This window comes from Thamnophis elegans, chromosome 3 (assembly GCF_009769535.1).
Source record: "Thamnophis elegans isolate rThaEle1 chromosome 3, rThaEle1.pri, whole genome shotgun sequence".
NCBI classification, from domain to species: Eukaryota; Metazoa; Chordata; class Lepidosauria; order Squamata; family Colubridae; genus Thamnophis; species Thamnophis elegans.
Genome location: NC_045543.1, coordinates 23,560,523 through 23,576,743, shown reverse-complemented (window position 1 = coordinate 23,576,743; position 16,221 = coordinate 23,560,523). Strand labels below are relative to the sequence as shown.

Below are 16,221 nucleotides of genomic sequence, written 5' to 3'. Positions count from 1 at the left end.
TATCTATCTATCTATCTATCTATCTATCTATTATCTGTGTGTTGTATATCTCTGTCCATCTCACACATTTAACTCTGGGGTTTAACATTCTCTCTCAAATACACGCATATATAAATCTACATAAACCATTCCACTTTTGTATTTTTAGTCAGCAAGTGTCTACAGAACAGACATAAGAGAGTGGTCACAGCAGCCCCATAAAAAACTACCTCTTTTGAATATCCTTCAAAGTCACATGTAGGTTCAAAGGAGCATGGCTTTGACTTTATTGCTGTGACTGCCATCATGACATTTTGGTGGTAGTCAACTTTTTGCCTAGGTTTTAATTCATTTAATTTACAGCAAAGTTTTTTATCTAAACAAATTTTTGAAAGTTCTGCGGTAGGCTAGTTAGTAGGGGTGGAGACCTGAGTCTCTGAAGAGTCATCAATCAGACCATGCCTCCAAGAAACCTGACAGCTGGCTCACACTCAAAATATAAATTTATTTGCATCACATTTACATTAAAATCCAGTTAAAATACTAAGTGACAGGTAACACGACATTTTGTGAATCAAAGCTGCTCACGCTTGTTCTGCCCAAGTATACAATTTTCTCAAATAGGGTTATTCATTTAAAAGAGGGATTCAATTGTACTGTGCATAAATTGTTGCTCAGTGCTTTTCTCTGTGTCATTTATAATCCATAGAGCTTTTGCAAGAGAACCACTGGATTTTATTTTGGAAAGAAAAATGCAGCATGGGAGGGGGAAGAGAGAAGGAAACCTTTCACATTTGCAATTCAGATGGGCAATGCATGAAAAGAGGAGTGAAAACAATTCCTGTTGACTTTCCAGTCATTTTTCTTAAGATACTGTACTTATTTATCTCTAGGCACAATACCTAGCATTTTTCTTCACAGCAAGAAAGTTGGCAAATGGTAAAATATTTAGAGAATTTGGATGATGGTTAAATGTTTAAAAGGCTGAAGTCTACAACATGCCCACACAGGGAGGATGGAGGAATTGCATGTGTTGTGTTGTTTCTTTATAACTCCAAAGTAGACAAGAACTGTATTTGCATCTGAAACTCCAATCTTTTACTTGTGTCAATCTTGCTTCAGTTTTTATGTAAAAGCCATACTTTAAAAAAGAAAAAAAATACTTTGTATACAATTGTTAGAAAAAGCATCCTGGGGTTTCTGAGAGATTATTTTCATAGAATATATAGAAAATACACAGCATTGTGTATGAGCCACGGTGGCGCAGTGGTTAGAATATAGTACTGCAGCTACTTCTGCTGATCACCGGCTGCCATGTGTTTGGCAGTTCGGGTCTCACCAGCTCAAGGTTGACTCAGCGTTCCATCCTTCCGAGGTCAGTAAAATGAGGACCCAGATTGTTGGGGCAATATGCTGACTCTCTATACTGCTTAGAGAGGGCTGTAAAGCACTGTAAAGTGATATATAGGGCTATTCAGTGGTGGGATTTAGCCAGTTTGCACCACTTCGGGTGAACCGGTTGTTAACTTTCTGAGCAGTTTGGTGAACTGGTTGTTGGAAGAAATCATTAGGGCAAAGAACCGGTTCTTCAATTATTTGAATCCCACTACTGGTGCTATTGCTATTGACTGTGTGGTACAACTATAAACCGTCTACAACAAAAGTTTGGGATCGAGTCCTCTTAGCATTTGAATTAGAAGTGGCAAGTATTTTTATCTGTACTTCTCACCCTACATCTTAAAATAGAGATAAGACTTAAGAAATGTTCAAGCCAATGATGTGCTGGAGCTGGCTTGTACTTGTGAGAGCTCATTGTTAAATTTTAAAGAATTTTGCAATCCAATTGAGAATACTACTGAGCCCAACTGTTTAGCATCTAGCAACTTAGTGGGCAGCAGCAATGGAGCTGACAGGGCTGGTTATTAAATCCTTATCACTGGTTCCACTTGTCATGCTCCTGCCTAACTAGAACAATTCTTTGAGGGAGTTTGTTAAATGTTATCAGCCATATTTTTTCCTCATAATACACGAAAAGTGTTTCTTTTTTTAAATAACTGTCACCTTAAAAACTGAACGTGCTTATATTTAACAAAGAAAACCAATTCTCTTCTGCCATAAAAAAATAATCCTCGTATAAACATAATAATCAGGATTTTTCCTCCTATGTGCAAAATTATTTTTAAAAGAACAATAGGCCTTCAATACTCCATAGATTTTTTTAAACTAAGAAATAAAAAGAAACTCCCAAATACGTTGTAGTTTTGCTACATTAGCAGAGTATGTTCCACAAGTTTCACTTTTCCTAATAATATAATTCCTGCCTCACTTCATATTTTATGATGGTTCCAATCATATGTTGCGTATGTTACAAAGCCTTACTTGTTAATTCTTTCTCAACTATTTCTCTTCTGAGTCCTTAAAAACATTTTGCTTACAGTTTAAAAATGGCAAGTTACAAAAATGCACTATATGTTCTAAGGGAGAAAGAAATACTTTTGAAGAAATATTTTAATGAAATTCAATGCTCTGTTTGTCTAGCACCATTAGGAAATTCATGACTTAATGGATGTTTAAATAATTGAGCCTTAAATTGTTGCCTATGTCTCAGATAACAGGGATCCCCAACCCCCCAGGCCACAGCCCACTACAGCACCACAGCCCATTTAGAACCAGGCCATATGAGTAGTAGGTGCTTATGTTCCCAGCCCCACTCGCACAAGTGGCAGGCACTTGCACTGGCAGTCACACTCATAGGAGTGGCAAGTGTGCATGCCTGTCCCTCATGAAAAACCATCCCCTTCCCCCCACATGCCAGGTCGCCAACCCAGAAGGTTGGGGACCGTTGTCCTACAATGAGCTTTTCTTTAATAATAATTTTATTAAGAATTATAACTACAACAGTAAAAACTAATACAAACTGAAAAAACTAAAATAATATAAACAAAAATCAGAAGATGTAGAAAATAAAAAATAAAAAGAGAAATAGGGAAAAAATGAAAAAATAGAGAAATGGGGAAAAAATAGGAATACAGTGAAGAAAATTAAAGAAACATATGAAGTGACTTCCCACTTTCCTCACATATATAAACAATTTTAGTAACTAATCACCTTTTCCTAAAATACAAAATATGATCACTTGTTCCTAAATTCTGTCTCTTATATATAAACAAATCCTTAAAACCTCATCATTTTCAGTCCTGATGTCAGGGAAAGTCCACTAAAGGTAATCAGATGTAACAGCATATTTATTTTAGCTTTGATCAAATGAACAACTTCATATTTCTTCCTTTTACTTCTAATAATCTTTAGTTCCTTCAAATAATGTCACAGAACATGATTTCATTCCTCACAAAATTCTTCAAAAAGCCTCTTTTATAAACTCAATAAAGCAAAATTATTCAGATCATTCTGTTAATCAGGATTATGATGGTTATGATGATTGCCTAAGGGGCAGGGTTGGGTTTCAACCAGTTCGCGACGGTCCCCGCGAACCGGTTGGTCGGCGAACCCATAAGTAAGTAACTTCCGGGAACGGCAAAGGGCCCACCCGCCCGCCCGTTCCTTACCCGGTTTTGATGAGTTCTGCACTTCCACGCATGCGCAGGACGCATACAGCGCCTGCACGATCCTCCAGGAGCAGCTGGAGCATCGCACACACACTAGTACACATGCGTGCGCTGCGCGCGTGCACGAGGACACCGCCGGCCCTGTTCCAACCGAACCGGTTGGAACGGGGCGAGAAACCCACCCCTGCTAAGGGGACATATGTTGAAATGGCAGAGTTGAAGATTAGGTCTCAGCAGGCCTTCAGGGCCATAGAAAGTTCCAAAGGAAACCACTAGCCTGTGGGTTAGGCGTGTGACCAGAATCTCAGAAGTCGTACTTGATTATTTTTATAATTTCTATATTTCTATACCTTATATGTTGTGTACCAGCTTCCCCTTATGTACCTGAAAGCAAATAAATGTATAAATATCTGTCTCACACTGTGTTCAGGGTTCTTCCACTTTTAGGGATGACCCATCTTTATTCAGCTGAATAAACATCTTTGGCTTATCAAGACAAATTCAGACTCCATCTTTTATTTTACCGAGTCACACCTGACAACCTGCATAAACATCTTCTTGGTTTGTTGTTTAAATATCCCTTTTACTTATTAAGACCTAAGCCAGTTTCTTTTGTATGTCTAATGTAAATCTTTTTCCATGCCTTTATTGTGGCCTGTCATTTGTAAATCAACTTTCAACCTTAGTCTTGATCTTGTTAGGTAGAACTTGTTTCTCTTCCATAACATCTTTACAGACTATCTATAGAGGCAGACACTCCTAAAATTAATGTCTGAGTCCACTGTTTAAAATATTTTGCTTCACTGTGTAAATTGTAAGTTGACTTTGAATGTTTGTCTCTTATAATTTTACTTTTAAATTCCTTTTAGTTGTCTCTAATGTCCATTTTTTAAAGTCTTATTAATTTTTTTTGATGTTGTTTTAATTTAAAAAAAGAATTTTCCCCAAGGGGAGGATTCATTGTAATTAACTCTATTCATCTGGATCCTTAGTCCATTTATAACTTACTAAAATCACAGTTTTAACCAATCCTTTGATGCTTTGTTTTTTTTAAAAATCCTTTAAAAACGGTCTTAAGCTTCGTTCATTTAAGACTGAAGGAAACGGACTCAGTGCTGTACGATAATAATAGCTGTAAAGCAGTTACCAAGCAATTTCCAAAAGAAATTAGAAAGGAAGTATGAGAAGTTAGTGTCCTTTCAAAGGCACTGACTGCAGTTTGAGCAAGATTATTATTCCCTCATCTTCCAAATTGTCTTGGGGTCTCCTTGTGAGGAGAGGACATCTGGAGCATTTGTAGACAAGGATAAGACTTCTCCTTGTGAAGAGAGGAATTATTGAAGAGCCAGTCTACTTGCCAGCTTTTCATTCCAGCACAATCATCAGTGAGCTTTGAAAAACAAATCAGACTGAAGTGGGATGAAGACACACTATTTTAGAAGAAATATGGTTCTATAACAGTAGTTTTTAGAATGGAAGAATCCCAAATGAACTTCACTATAAAAAGACCTCTTTTGCAGCAAAGGTAGCCCATAGCAATATGAGCCTTTATACTATAATAATAGTACACGCTGATATAAACATATTACTATACATGATAGGATACTTTACTTATTAAAATAGAACTTTGTTCTATTGTCCAACATTATGTATCATTATGAATGCAATTCTAGATTCAAGCTATATAGCCTAGTTGAAAATAGGGTTAGGGTTATTAAGATGCTAAAGTGTGCAGTTAACTTTGGTTATGATATTCACAGATATCTGTTATCGATAACAGTAGAATACCCTGGTTAGTCTAGTTTGACCATAGAACTGTAAGTACATAAATATGCCATGAGCCAAACTCCAAGCAGCATAACAGTAGTGGAAAAGAAGGAAAAGGTTTTAGATTCTCTCATACATTGCCTTACCTCACATACCAATTGCAATTGGGACCAGCAATTCCATCACTATTCTGAAGTCCTATTGATATTTTAATAATCTATACATTTGTTCTCACTTGTGTTTCTGATTCCTTCAAGTGTCTCATCAACTCACATAGTTGTTTATTTCCTTTAGCTATCATGCACTCTTCATTCCCATTTATTCCCAGGAAGGGGTGAGAACAGTAAAAAAATATATATATGAAAAGACAAAGAGAAAAATAAGGTATGAGAGAAATTTTAGGGGAAACAGATCTCTTTCATTCTTCCGTCTCCCGCCACATAATTCTCAGCAGACAGAACTTATAAAAATAATAATAAACAGTTCATTAAATTTTATGCCACCTGACTCCCAGCAACTTCAGATAAATTACATAATTCAGAGGGATCCAAGTTGTTTATATATTAATCACTGCAATCAAATTGCTAAAACCCTGCCTTCAGTTTTAATATTATTTTTAAATATATATTCTAGAGTATATTGTACCAAAGACAGCTTTTCACTTCCGTTGTATAAAAGTTTTCCATTTTCAGAGCAGTCTTGACAAATGAGTGTCTTGTGAATGAAAGAGAAAGAATGCTAACTTTATCTCCTGTTTCCACAGTGCCTTTTAGATAACCCTTTTTGTTTCATGCTCAGAGCTTGCTGTCTACACACGCCTCAGAGTCTCAGCTGAACAATACCTCAGACTTTTAGCTGACATTTCAGCCTGAACCCATGTCAAACACACGCAGGGAGAAAGCCTTGATGTATTAAGAAGTTTCAGCATATTAGCATTATTTCAAAACACTTCAAGCACTAAAGAAGAACAGGCTTCTAGCAAACTATTTGGGTGTGGGAGATTTTTTTTTTTTAATGTACAAGTACAAACATTACATTCAGAAATAATGAATCAAATTAATCACTGGAATGTGCCAATAGTAAATTTAGCTACAATGCAGCCTTTTGCGCTAGAAGTCATAGATGCAGAGCATGCCTTTACAAGGTCTATGGAGAATGTTCACAAACACTAGACAAATGCATCTTATGTATTTTAAGTTTTTGTCTTTTTTTTTAAAGAAAAGAAACCAGAATGTATACAGAGAGACAGGCAATTGGATTATTATTTAAAATTTTATGAGCTGCTTTCCTCTTGAAATTATCCCCCAATTTCTATAGTAAACATTGAAAACCCACAATAGCTTTGCACAATATCAATACAATGAATATTAAAGAAAATTTGTGTTGACAGCTTCCCTCCCTCCCATTTTTGTTTTTCTTCTACGCAGATGCTATAGTCTCTACTTGCTTATAGCCTTGGATGCCACAGAATAAAACTGGAGTGCAATAAGACTAACCAATTACTTCTTTTAATAAAACTAACCAATTACAACCCAGCAGTAATTGGGAGTTGATGGCTTCCATCTGCTTTATGTATTCAAGCAGACACTTGTTGGGCATGTTTTTGTCTAGTTGGATGGACTCAATGACCTCAATGGACCTTTCCAAACTCATGATTCAATAATGGAAGGCAACCGAGGAATAGATACATAAATAGTCACTTTTCTGAGTGATGGTAGCATGTAAATTTAATAATTAAATAGATCATGCTACATTATTTCTGATTAAGATATATACATATATATACACCCCTACTTCTATTATAGTCGTACTTTCAATTGTTTACAGGAAGCTACCCTACATGGATCAGATCCTTGGTTTGTTGATGAGTATCCATCTGACAATAATATGTTTGATTATTACTAGAACCAGGCATATAGTTCATATTAAAAAAAATATTGTTACATAAATTAAGTATTTCACTGGAAAACACAATTTGAAGACATTTCTAAGAAGCCATTCCTATCAATGAAAATTTTCTTAACTTCATTTTTATTAATTAAAGACCTCAGACAATGTATAAATGTCATCAAAAATAAGATAAGGTAATTATTGAAAAATAATAAATATGGGAGAAAATAGAGTTAATAGATTTTTCTATTTCTACCTGTTACTGACATTGGCTTCAGATGAAATTTTTGCAACAGAAAAAGTTGTGAATATTTTTAATTCTGTATTTTTACAGAAAGCAAGATAGCTTATTATCCCAACCAAGCAGATTATACAAATACTTAGAAGAGACATACATTGAACATGAATGAGTCATCATACTATATCAAATGCAAAATCTGTACAACATTCATATGTAATTTTAATATTCAAATATAATCTAAATTTCATGATTTATTCACCTACAACTTTAAAAACTAATCTACAGTCCTTATAAGAATGAATACCTAAGTTTGCATCAATCTACCCTTCCTTTTTTTAAAAAAAAAGCATGTTAGGACATTTTACATTAGTTTCTCTGATAGCACCCAGACCCTCAGCAAACCACTGAAGATACTTCCTTAGACTACGATCTATACCCAACAAAAACTCTTGTGTCTTTTTGATATTTGTAATCTTCAACTGGGTGAAACTCTGTATCACAGACCAATACTTTATCAACAAAGGTACCTAAAATGGGTTACAGAATGGTGGCCCCATTACTTTGAGTGAATGAAATTTGGAGAAAGAGAGGAAGGTTTCATATGCTCACTGCCACCTTTCCACAAGGAAATTTAATGGAGAAACCCCCAGGAAGTTGTTCCTACTCCCAATGATAGTTTCCCCAACCATGGCAACTCTGTTTTTCTGATTAAGTAAGGAAATATGTATGAAATGATGGATCACAGGTTTTCTAGTGTCCAATAAAGGTACAATTCTGGATGGCTGCACCTTGAGGTCCTCTGTAGCAACATTCTAAGAAAAAAATGGTGCAACTCTTAATATGTAAAGCACCATTTTAAGTCACAAGAAACATGCTACTTTTCAGATCTCTTTATCTTAAAATGATTAATGTGATTAATATCTCTGTCATTTGCCAAGATACATTGTCTCTTTCCCATGGATATGCTCTCGTTTGGTTTTTATTTTTTTAAAAAAAACATTTAATAGAAGTTAATAAACTTCCCACAAATCCACCTAACTCATTATTAAACTCATATTTTGCTAGCCACCATCATTATACATTTTCACTAACACAAGAAATTATATACTGTGTAAAATAATTTTTTTCCCGTGATCTTTCTTTTTTACGTTAACTGAAATTTAACTTGTTCTTTCAGCCACTGAATTATTGTCTTCTGTTTCTTGGTGAATAAAATGAGATATTACAGCCAGTTGTCTGAGAACCATTTACTCGTATGGGTGATGGATTAGATGATGGATTCTAACAGACAACATTGATTGGAAATGTATGGAAAGCCCATCAACTCTACTGAAAGCTGCTGATTTTCTCATTGAAATTCATATTGTCTTACTAGAGAATAATTTGATTTTTTTCACTGAGTCATATAGTTGAAATGTGATGTCAGGTCTAGCCCTAGATATGCTTTCTAATAGCTCTGATGGCCATGCTTGCTTATTAATTTTTATGATTTATTTACTGTCTTTCTATTTGCAGAGCTGCTGAGGCTCTTTAACTGCCCTGTAAATGGCTGGCTGCTACTCAGCTCAATTGAACTGAGCTGTACTAGAAAACCTTGGGTTACAAAAAGAATCTAGCACTATGCATTGGCTTGGCACGTTCAGTTCTTCTATTGCCAACTACTGCCAATAACTATTTGGAAATGTGACCCAAAAAAAAAAAACAAGTCCACTCTTCTGCTGAAAATTAGAGTGTCTAGGGTTGCCATTTAGTTAGAGCTAACTGGTATTTTCTTCACAGCTTTCTAAGTTATTTAACAAAACAATTTTCCCATGTTGCTTTTTTGCTAATACCACTCAAGCAAATACAATCCCTTTCATTTTGGAAATATGCCTTACAATATCCACATACCAGGTATTGAAGTTGTCCAGTGCAGATACTAACATATTGCAATGCAGTGGTGGGTTTCAAAATTTTTTAGAACTTCTTCTGTAGGTGTGGCCCGTTTTGTGGGAGTGGCTTGCCAGCCATGTGACTAGGTGGGAGTGGCTTGCTGGCCATGTGACTGGGTGGGAGTGGCTTGCCAGCCATGTGACTAGTGGGCGTGGCCAACTTGTAAAATGTGGTGAAACTCATTTAACAACGCTCTTGCTTAGCAACCAAAATGTTGGCTCAGGAACTCTAGCATTGAAGTGTGCAAGTGTTAAAGCTGTCAAGTTAGAAGACCCTTGCACCCCTAACCCTTTAGAAAAAAAAACCCCAGGGGTGTTCAAATGTGAAAGCTTTAACACTTGTAGACTTCAACTCCCACAATTCCTCCTCTCGCTCTTCATCTTGATGATGTGTGGAAGGGCGGGGGGAGGGAGCTGGAACCAGTTCTAAACAGCACTGTAGATTTGTGGAATCTCTTCCATAGAAGAGGTTAGAACTGGCAGGAACCCACCCCTGTTGCAATGTTAGCATCTGTTTATTTAAATTTTTATATTAACTCTGTAGTGGTTAAGGTGCTGGCCTAGAAATCAGGAGACTGTGTGTTCTGGTTCCACCTTAGGATAAAAGCCAGCTGAGGGACTTTTGACCCAATCACTCTCTTTTAGGCCAACCCACCTGAAAAGGATTGTTGTGGGGGGAAAAATAGGGGGAGGAAGGAATATTAGTTATGTTCTCCACCCTGACTTATTTACAAAGTAACAAAGGTGGGAGAAAAAACTAATTAATAAACTTTTGCAATGGGGAGTTCTTTTTAATACTTTTTGTTATGACACATAGTTATTGTTACAACTCCTGGCAAGAGTTTGAGTTTGGAAATTAATCAATCAATCCATACTTACAATTGATCTGATGAGGTTCTCTTTTGCCAGTTTCAAGGAGGTTTTATAGCAATTTGCCAGATCTTCTTTATGGATATCACTAATATGCCCTCGAGCTATAGGTCCCACAGTGTGGATGACATCTGAAAAGAATAACACAATCAGTATCAAAATTTGATTAAAACTGTACAAAATGTCAAAGGCAAATTGGTAAATCAGGACTCTGATCATGAGGATTTTTCCTGATTAATGACAATGTCCCTGGCCCTGTGAGTTGGATGAAGTAAGGAAATAAACTCTTCCAAGTCCTCTACTGAGACTACCTTCTAAACCAGGGGTGTCAAACTCACATCGTCACGGCTTCATCACATGACTTCCTCTCCTTCACTAAACCTGGTGGGGGCGGCGCAAGCATATGACACAACGGGGCCACGGGCCACAAGTTTCACACCACTGTCTAAAGCAGTGATTACTTTACATTGAGAAAGAATCCTTTTCTCTTGGAGAACCAGGAAGTAATTGTTGTCTGGTTCATCTACAAAGACAAAGGAAGGCCCTTAGCATTTAGAAGAAGAATGCTTCTGATTGGAGAAAAGACCCCCCCCCCCCGGCCCCAAAAAAGAGAAACAGGCAAGGAAAAGTGAAGAGTCTAGAGGAAGAAAACTGGGGATCAGGATGCAATCAACACAGTCACTATTAATTGAGTCAAACCTTCTTACTAGTGATTCTGGCAGTGCACAACCACACTAGCTAAGTTTAAAAAAAAAAAACCTATTGTGGGAACACAATCCTCATCCTCCTCTCCAGAGTATCAGATGACAGTGTTAAACTATCCCATCAACTTTTGTACCTGAAAAGTATTGGCAAAGCTTTGTGACATCACATTCTGGTATGTTAATTGCAACCAATCAATGCTTAAGGGCTATGTCCTGTGCTGTCAGGCCACAGCAATGAATTTTGTAAGAAAAAGGCTTATTTTTTCAGCTGTTTTTATTCTCCACTCCCTTTGACGGAGTCTGCATGCTGTGGGAAACAGGATCCATCAATTGCATTTGGCCAGGTTCTCTCAAACATGCCAAGCTCTCCCAAGGATGCTGAAACAGCATTTCAATTCTGCCATTTTCTTTGTAGATTAGCAAACACAAAGATTTAAATAACTGTCAAAGGAAAATATCTACCAGGGAATTTGTTTTGTCAGTAAACTCCATGGACCTGGTAAAATCAAACATGAAAGGATTTACACAGCCAAACATTCTGACAGCTGTAAACATCATACTGAGAAGCACATAAAAAGGAAATAATCAACCTTCTCTTTTAATCATAGTTATTTCCTCTAGATATATGGTAGAAGGGGTGAACTATTTGGCTGGAGAATTACACCTAGAGTAATTAGGAGCAAAGCTATTTAATACTATTTCCAATCACTGAAATTTGAATTTGACACTTAGGGTTTGCCAGATGACAAGAAGAATGACAACACATGATTGAAATATAGTTTTAATGCTGGTTTTACCCCTTTGAGCTGACTCACACATATGCATTTTAGGCAGTCCAATAATAAATGGAGATTTATTGCGAATGGAACAAATTCAAAAATGAATGGAGAGAAGTCTCCGTTTCCGCATGTCATTACTTTTCATTATCATGTTTACTGTATTTGAAGGTAACATCAGACACAGTGGGCTGTGTAAGGCAACACATCTGTGTGTGCGAGGTTTGAATCCTGGGTTGTTGTTTTTAAAAATGCAAATATTTTTATAGCTGAAGCCGACACAGTGCCTTAATCAGATAAAGTTCATTTCATTTATTCTGCCAACTCCTGAAATGCCATAAAATGTGGTCACAGTAGGACTTCCTCTACAGCTATAAATACTTATTGCCACAAAATGCTGCAGAAGCAGCAATCAGATTTGACATTTGATTGCCAAACCGAGGCCAGCAGTATTACTACATCAGTCATAATTAACAATGTCCAAATCTAAAAAGGAAGTATCAGAGCAAAAAAAAAAAAAACCAAGCCTACTAATTATTAAACATCTGTTTTGGCTATAAGAAACATGATGCTTTGGGAGGCCATTTCTTTGTGATTTTGATAAATGTTTTGCAAATTAGAGTTAAATAATCAGCTGGGTATATATTGCTGCAATTTTGAGCTGCATTTTCCTAATAGATAAGTGATTTTTAAAACCCTGTTATTTCACAGAGCATTTCCTCTAGTTAAAAGACTCTTACCCTTCATGCAGGGAACATTAAAAGTTTTAACTAGAATTTCTGCTTGCCACATACCTTCAGAGACAAATATGACTTGTGGAGCAATTTGATTACTATAAAATGTTAGTTTCCCTAAAATGGTGCAGTTGGCATTTAAATACAAGGCAGCGCTATCCATTTTTTTGCTCTAATGGAATAAATATTGACATAAAAGACTGGCAGAAATGCAGCATCTAGAATGCTTTAGAAACTTTGAGCCTCTAGTGTAAAAAAGACAGGCGTTTTCAAAATAAATCCATCTATTTATGAAAGAGGAGGAAACACATCAAAAATTGTGGGCCTGGTTTAGATTACTACTTTGACAAACAGACTAAAGATGGGCTAGAGACACAACTCTTTCAAAGCAGCAGTCAATTAGGATATGAATCCTCTCCCTTCCTGCTCCCAACCCAAAAGCTGGGAGCCATACGGGAAACATATGCTACCAAGACTGTTCCAAAATCTTTCAAAGAATGCTAACATACAGAGTGATATAAAATGGCTGTGAGTGCTTATGTTTTAGCAATAAAAGAGACAATGTTATAACATTTGTGTAAAATAAGCAGACTGATTTTTAAGATTGAAAACAAATATAACACTAAAGGAAGGCAAGAGAAGGGGAAGGCGGAAAGGAAGAGAAAAGAATGAGAAAGCAAACAACTTTAGAGAACTACAGTAAGTCTGTTCTCAATAATGCTTTTGATAACTAAGCAAAACATTGGAGTAAAGTTTAAAATAAAATCTAATTTATGTAAAACTACAAACATGGGTGAAGAAAGAAAAGCCTCAAGCCTCAAATTCCAAACTCTCAGTCAACTTTAGAACAATTTCTAAAACTTTCCTTTAAACAAAAAGAGAAAAGTAAAATATGCAGCACAAAAGCTGTTCTGAGTATGCTAGAGGTCACTTTAGAGAAGATAAAATGCCACTAATGACTCTCAGTGTTGGCTCTGAGGTACAGTCTGGGACTATAAAGGACACTCATCCAAATTGACTTATGGAAAACAGAAGGCATGAACAGAAAGCAAATATTTAAGTTAATATATTTATGTACTACTCTCTAGCCTTCTTCCAAAGTGAGGGTTTAAGATCCATGAGGCATCTGAACTCAAGTCAATTAGCACTGAATTCAACTGCGAATCACACTAGCTATCCATAGTTAAAACAGATTAAAGGACAATTTCATATTTGGGGAGGGGGGGAGGAGAAGTCTGGCTGTGTTGTTTTAAGATAATTTTTATTCCTACAGCAAAGGAAGAAAAGTGGCACATATTATGTGAGGCACATTTCTATTGGCTCTAAGAGTAGCATAAGGAATCTACTACCCATAATAGTTATCCTGGTATACAGGTATACGTAAATTCTTACCCATAAAAGTAGCATGTAAAATTCAACTTACAAATTCTATAGAACAACTCTATTTGTAATCATGAAAGAATAATTAAAAACAAAAACAAAATGTGTGGCAATTTAAAAAAAATGCCCAGGCATGTATTCTTCAAAGTGAAGTTAAATAATTACATTTCCAAGTAAAGTATAAAGTGGTTTCACTTTATAGAAAACAGCATAATTAATGGAATCATTATCCCTGTACACAGGAGAGGGATCACATATTCATCAGACATGAGACATGTTTGCTATTTTCATTCATGTCCCCTGCAACCACGTACTACCTTTTGTGATAACCCATGAGGAACACAGTGCACAAAAGGAATGTAAACAGTCTCTTGAATGTTCTCAGGATAACCTGAAAGGAGTTGGGGGAGTAAACTTCTATTTAACTAGGAATATTACATACAAGTTCTATAAACTCATTACCATGGATAAAAATTGTATACATAGAAAAGGAGTTACCAGGTTCACATAGGTTTGAAAAAGTTCAATAAAGATCTTCAGTGGGAACCAAGATATAAAATAGGGTTCAGATGTGGTAATGGATTGAATATAGTAGTCACATAACATTATGTGTGCTTTTGGGTAGGAGGAGAGTGACAACTTGAAAGTAAACAAATATAGAGCTACCACTATCATTATCCCTAAAAATGGAGGGGAAGATATTGGCTCTTTGTCGATGTTGATGAAAGATTGACTAAAGGTTTTTTGGCCAATTTCTGTATAAAGAATTGGAACAACCATCATCTAACATCTTGTCTTGTTGGTCTGTTCCTTTGTTTTAGGAAATACAGTGTCTGGACTCAGCCTTAGGGAAAAGTACAGCTGTCTGAAATTTTGAAAAGAAACACTCTATAACGTAAGTGCAATTCCTCCCGGCTCATCCAATTCTGATATTTGCTTTTTCAAGAATATCTCACCAGGTACTGAAATGACAGTGATTTAAAAGAAAAGCCTGCATTAATATGATCTTAAAATAATTCTAAAAAAGGTAAGACAATATTAGTCTTGCAAGGTAACCCAGACAAGAAGCACAAACAGGAGTCCTATAGCCAACTTTATTGTAAGTTTATATTGTCAGAAACTTGCAAGCCTGAAAGTATCTCATCCCATCTCTCACTTTTACTTTCTTGAAAACTAGGTATGGCCCCTTCTGAGAGGTTTTGGCCACTCCTCCATCTTTGATCTCAAATTGCTTTTATCAGACCATTATCTAGGCAGTGGCTCTTCCTCCTGTGTCCCAGTCATTTCAACACATCATTAAAATAAACTCTAAGTTTGGGTTATTGAATTTATAAGCTTAAGTGAAATCAGCTAAGATTTCCCCATTTTTGACACCCTTGTCCCTCAAAGCTTACACTACTATATATGACATATCATATACAATACTTTAAGCAATCCAAGTCACAGCATTTATCCATCAACCTCACTCAATACAGACTTGGAAATAAAAAATAGCCAAAAAATGCCATCATAATTTTATTGAAGAAGTCCAATGCAGAATATTTAAATTTCATAAAAGGTCATAAAGAAAGAGGGAGTGCTTACAAATGGGAAGGGGGGGAAAGCCTTATCCTTTGGTGGGTTTTTTTTTGAAAGAACATAAATAATAGTATGTCTCCAATGGTTGCCATAGCAATTTCAGTTATTGAGCAGAAGTTGGAAGTTCCAGATGTTCTTCAAACCCTCTGCATTATCATTTTGGTTATTCTGGAACAGACTGAAGGACTTAACCACATTAATCCTGTTGCTTTGTATTCATGCCTGTCATTAATTTGATCAGGTGTTTGTAGGGGACTTCAGTTATACCCTATAAGGGTCACAGAGGATTTGATTTGGTTTCTCATGAAATTTAACTTATACATGAAAATATTGTGAGTAGTTTCCTAAATCATTGGACTGAATTGTGACCAACATGCAAATTTTGCAAATTTCAACCTCAATTTTCCATTTATGAATCCTAGAAAAGCCATCAAGCTTCTCAATATGTAAATTGGCTGTCATTTCTGAGTTATGAAGCCTGATCGGGATGAAATAAAAATACAATTGACACGAAAAACCTGATAATCTGAATTAAGAGATTCATCAAGATCTATGCTTACATCATTCTTGAATGACCTAATGATAGTTTACTTTGGATTCTATAATGTCTGCATGGAAGCATAAATTAGCAATAGATGCCAGGAATACTTTTTTGGCAACTTCATTTGTACGCCAATTGCTGGGTGTTTTAGACGGAATATTGCCATAACACATCACAAATGTCTGCAACTTGTTATATAAATGTAATATTTTTGGATTGTTCAGCAAGGGCTGTGTGAGCCCAAGAAAAGATTCAGCTGCTTTG

The 16,221-nt window shown here is 36.1% G+C and overlaps 1 protein-coding gene across 1 annotated transcript in view; it reads right to left on the bottom strand.

The window, feature by feature from the left end:
- The window catches only part of MACROD2 (mono-ADP ribosylhydrolase 2), a 1,066,625-nt gene that overhangs the window by 556,480 nt on the left and 493,924 nt on the right, over positions 1-16,221 (bottom strand). Inside the window, exon 6 of the mRNA XM_032212948.1 lies at positions 10,254-10,375. Within this exon, the coding sequence (XP_032068839.1) occupies positions 10,254-10,375 (122 nt within the window). The remainder of the gene's footprint in view (positions 1-10,253; positions 10,376-16,221) is intronic.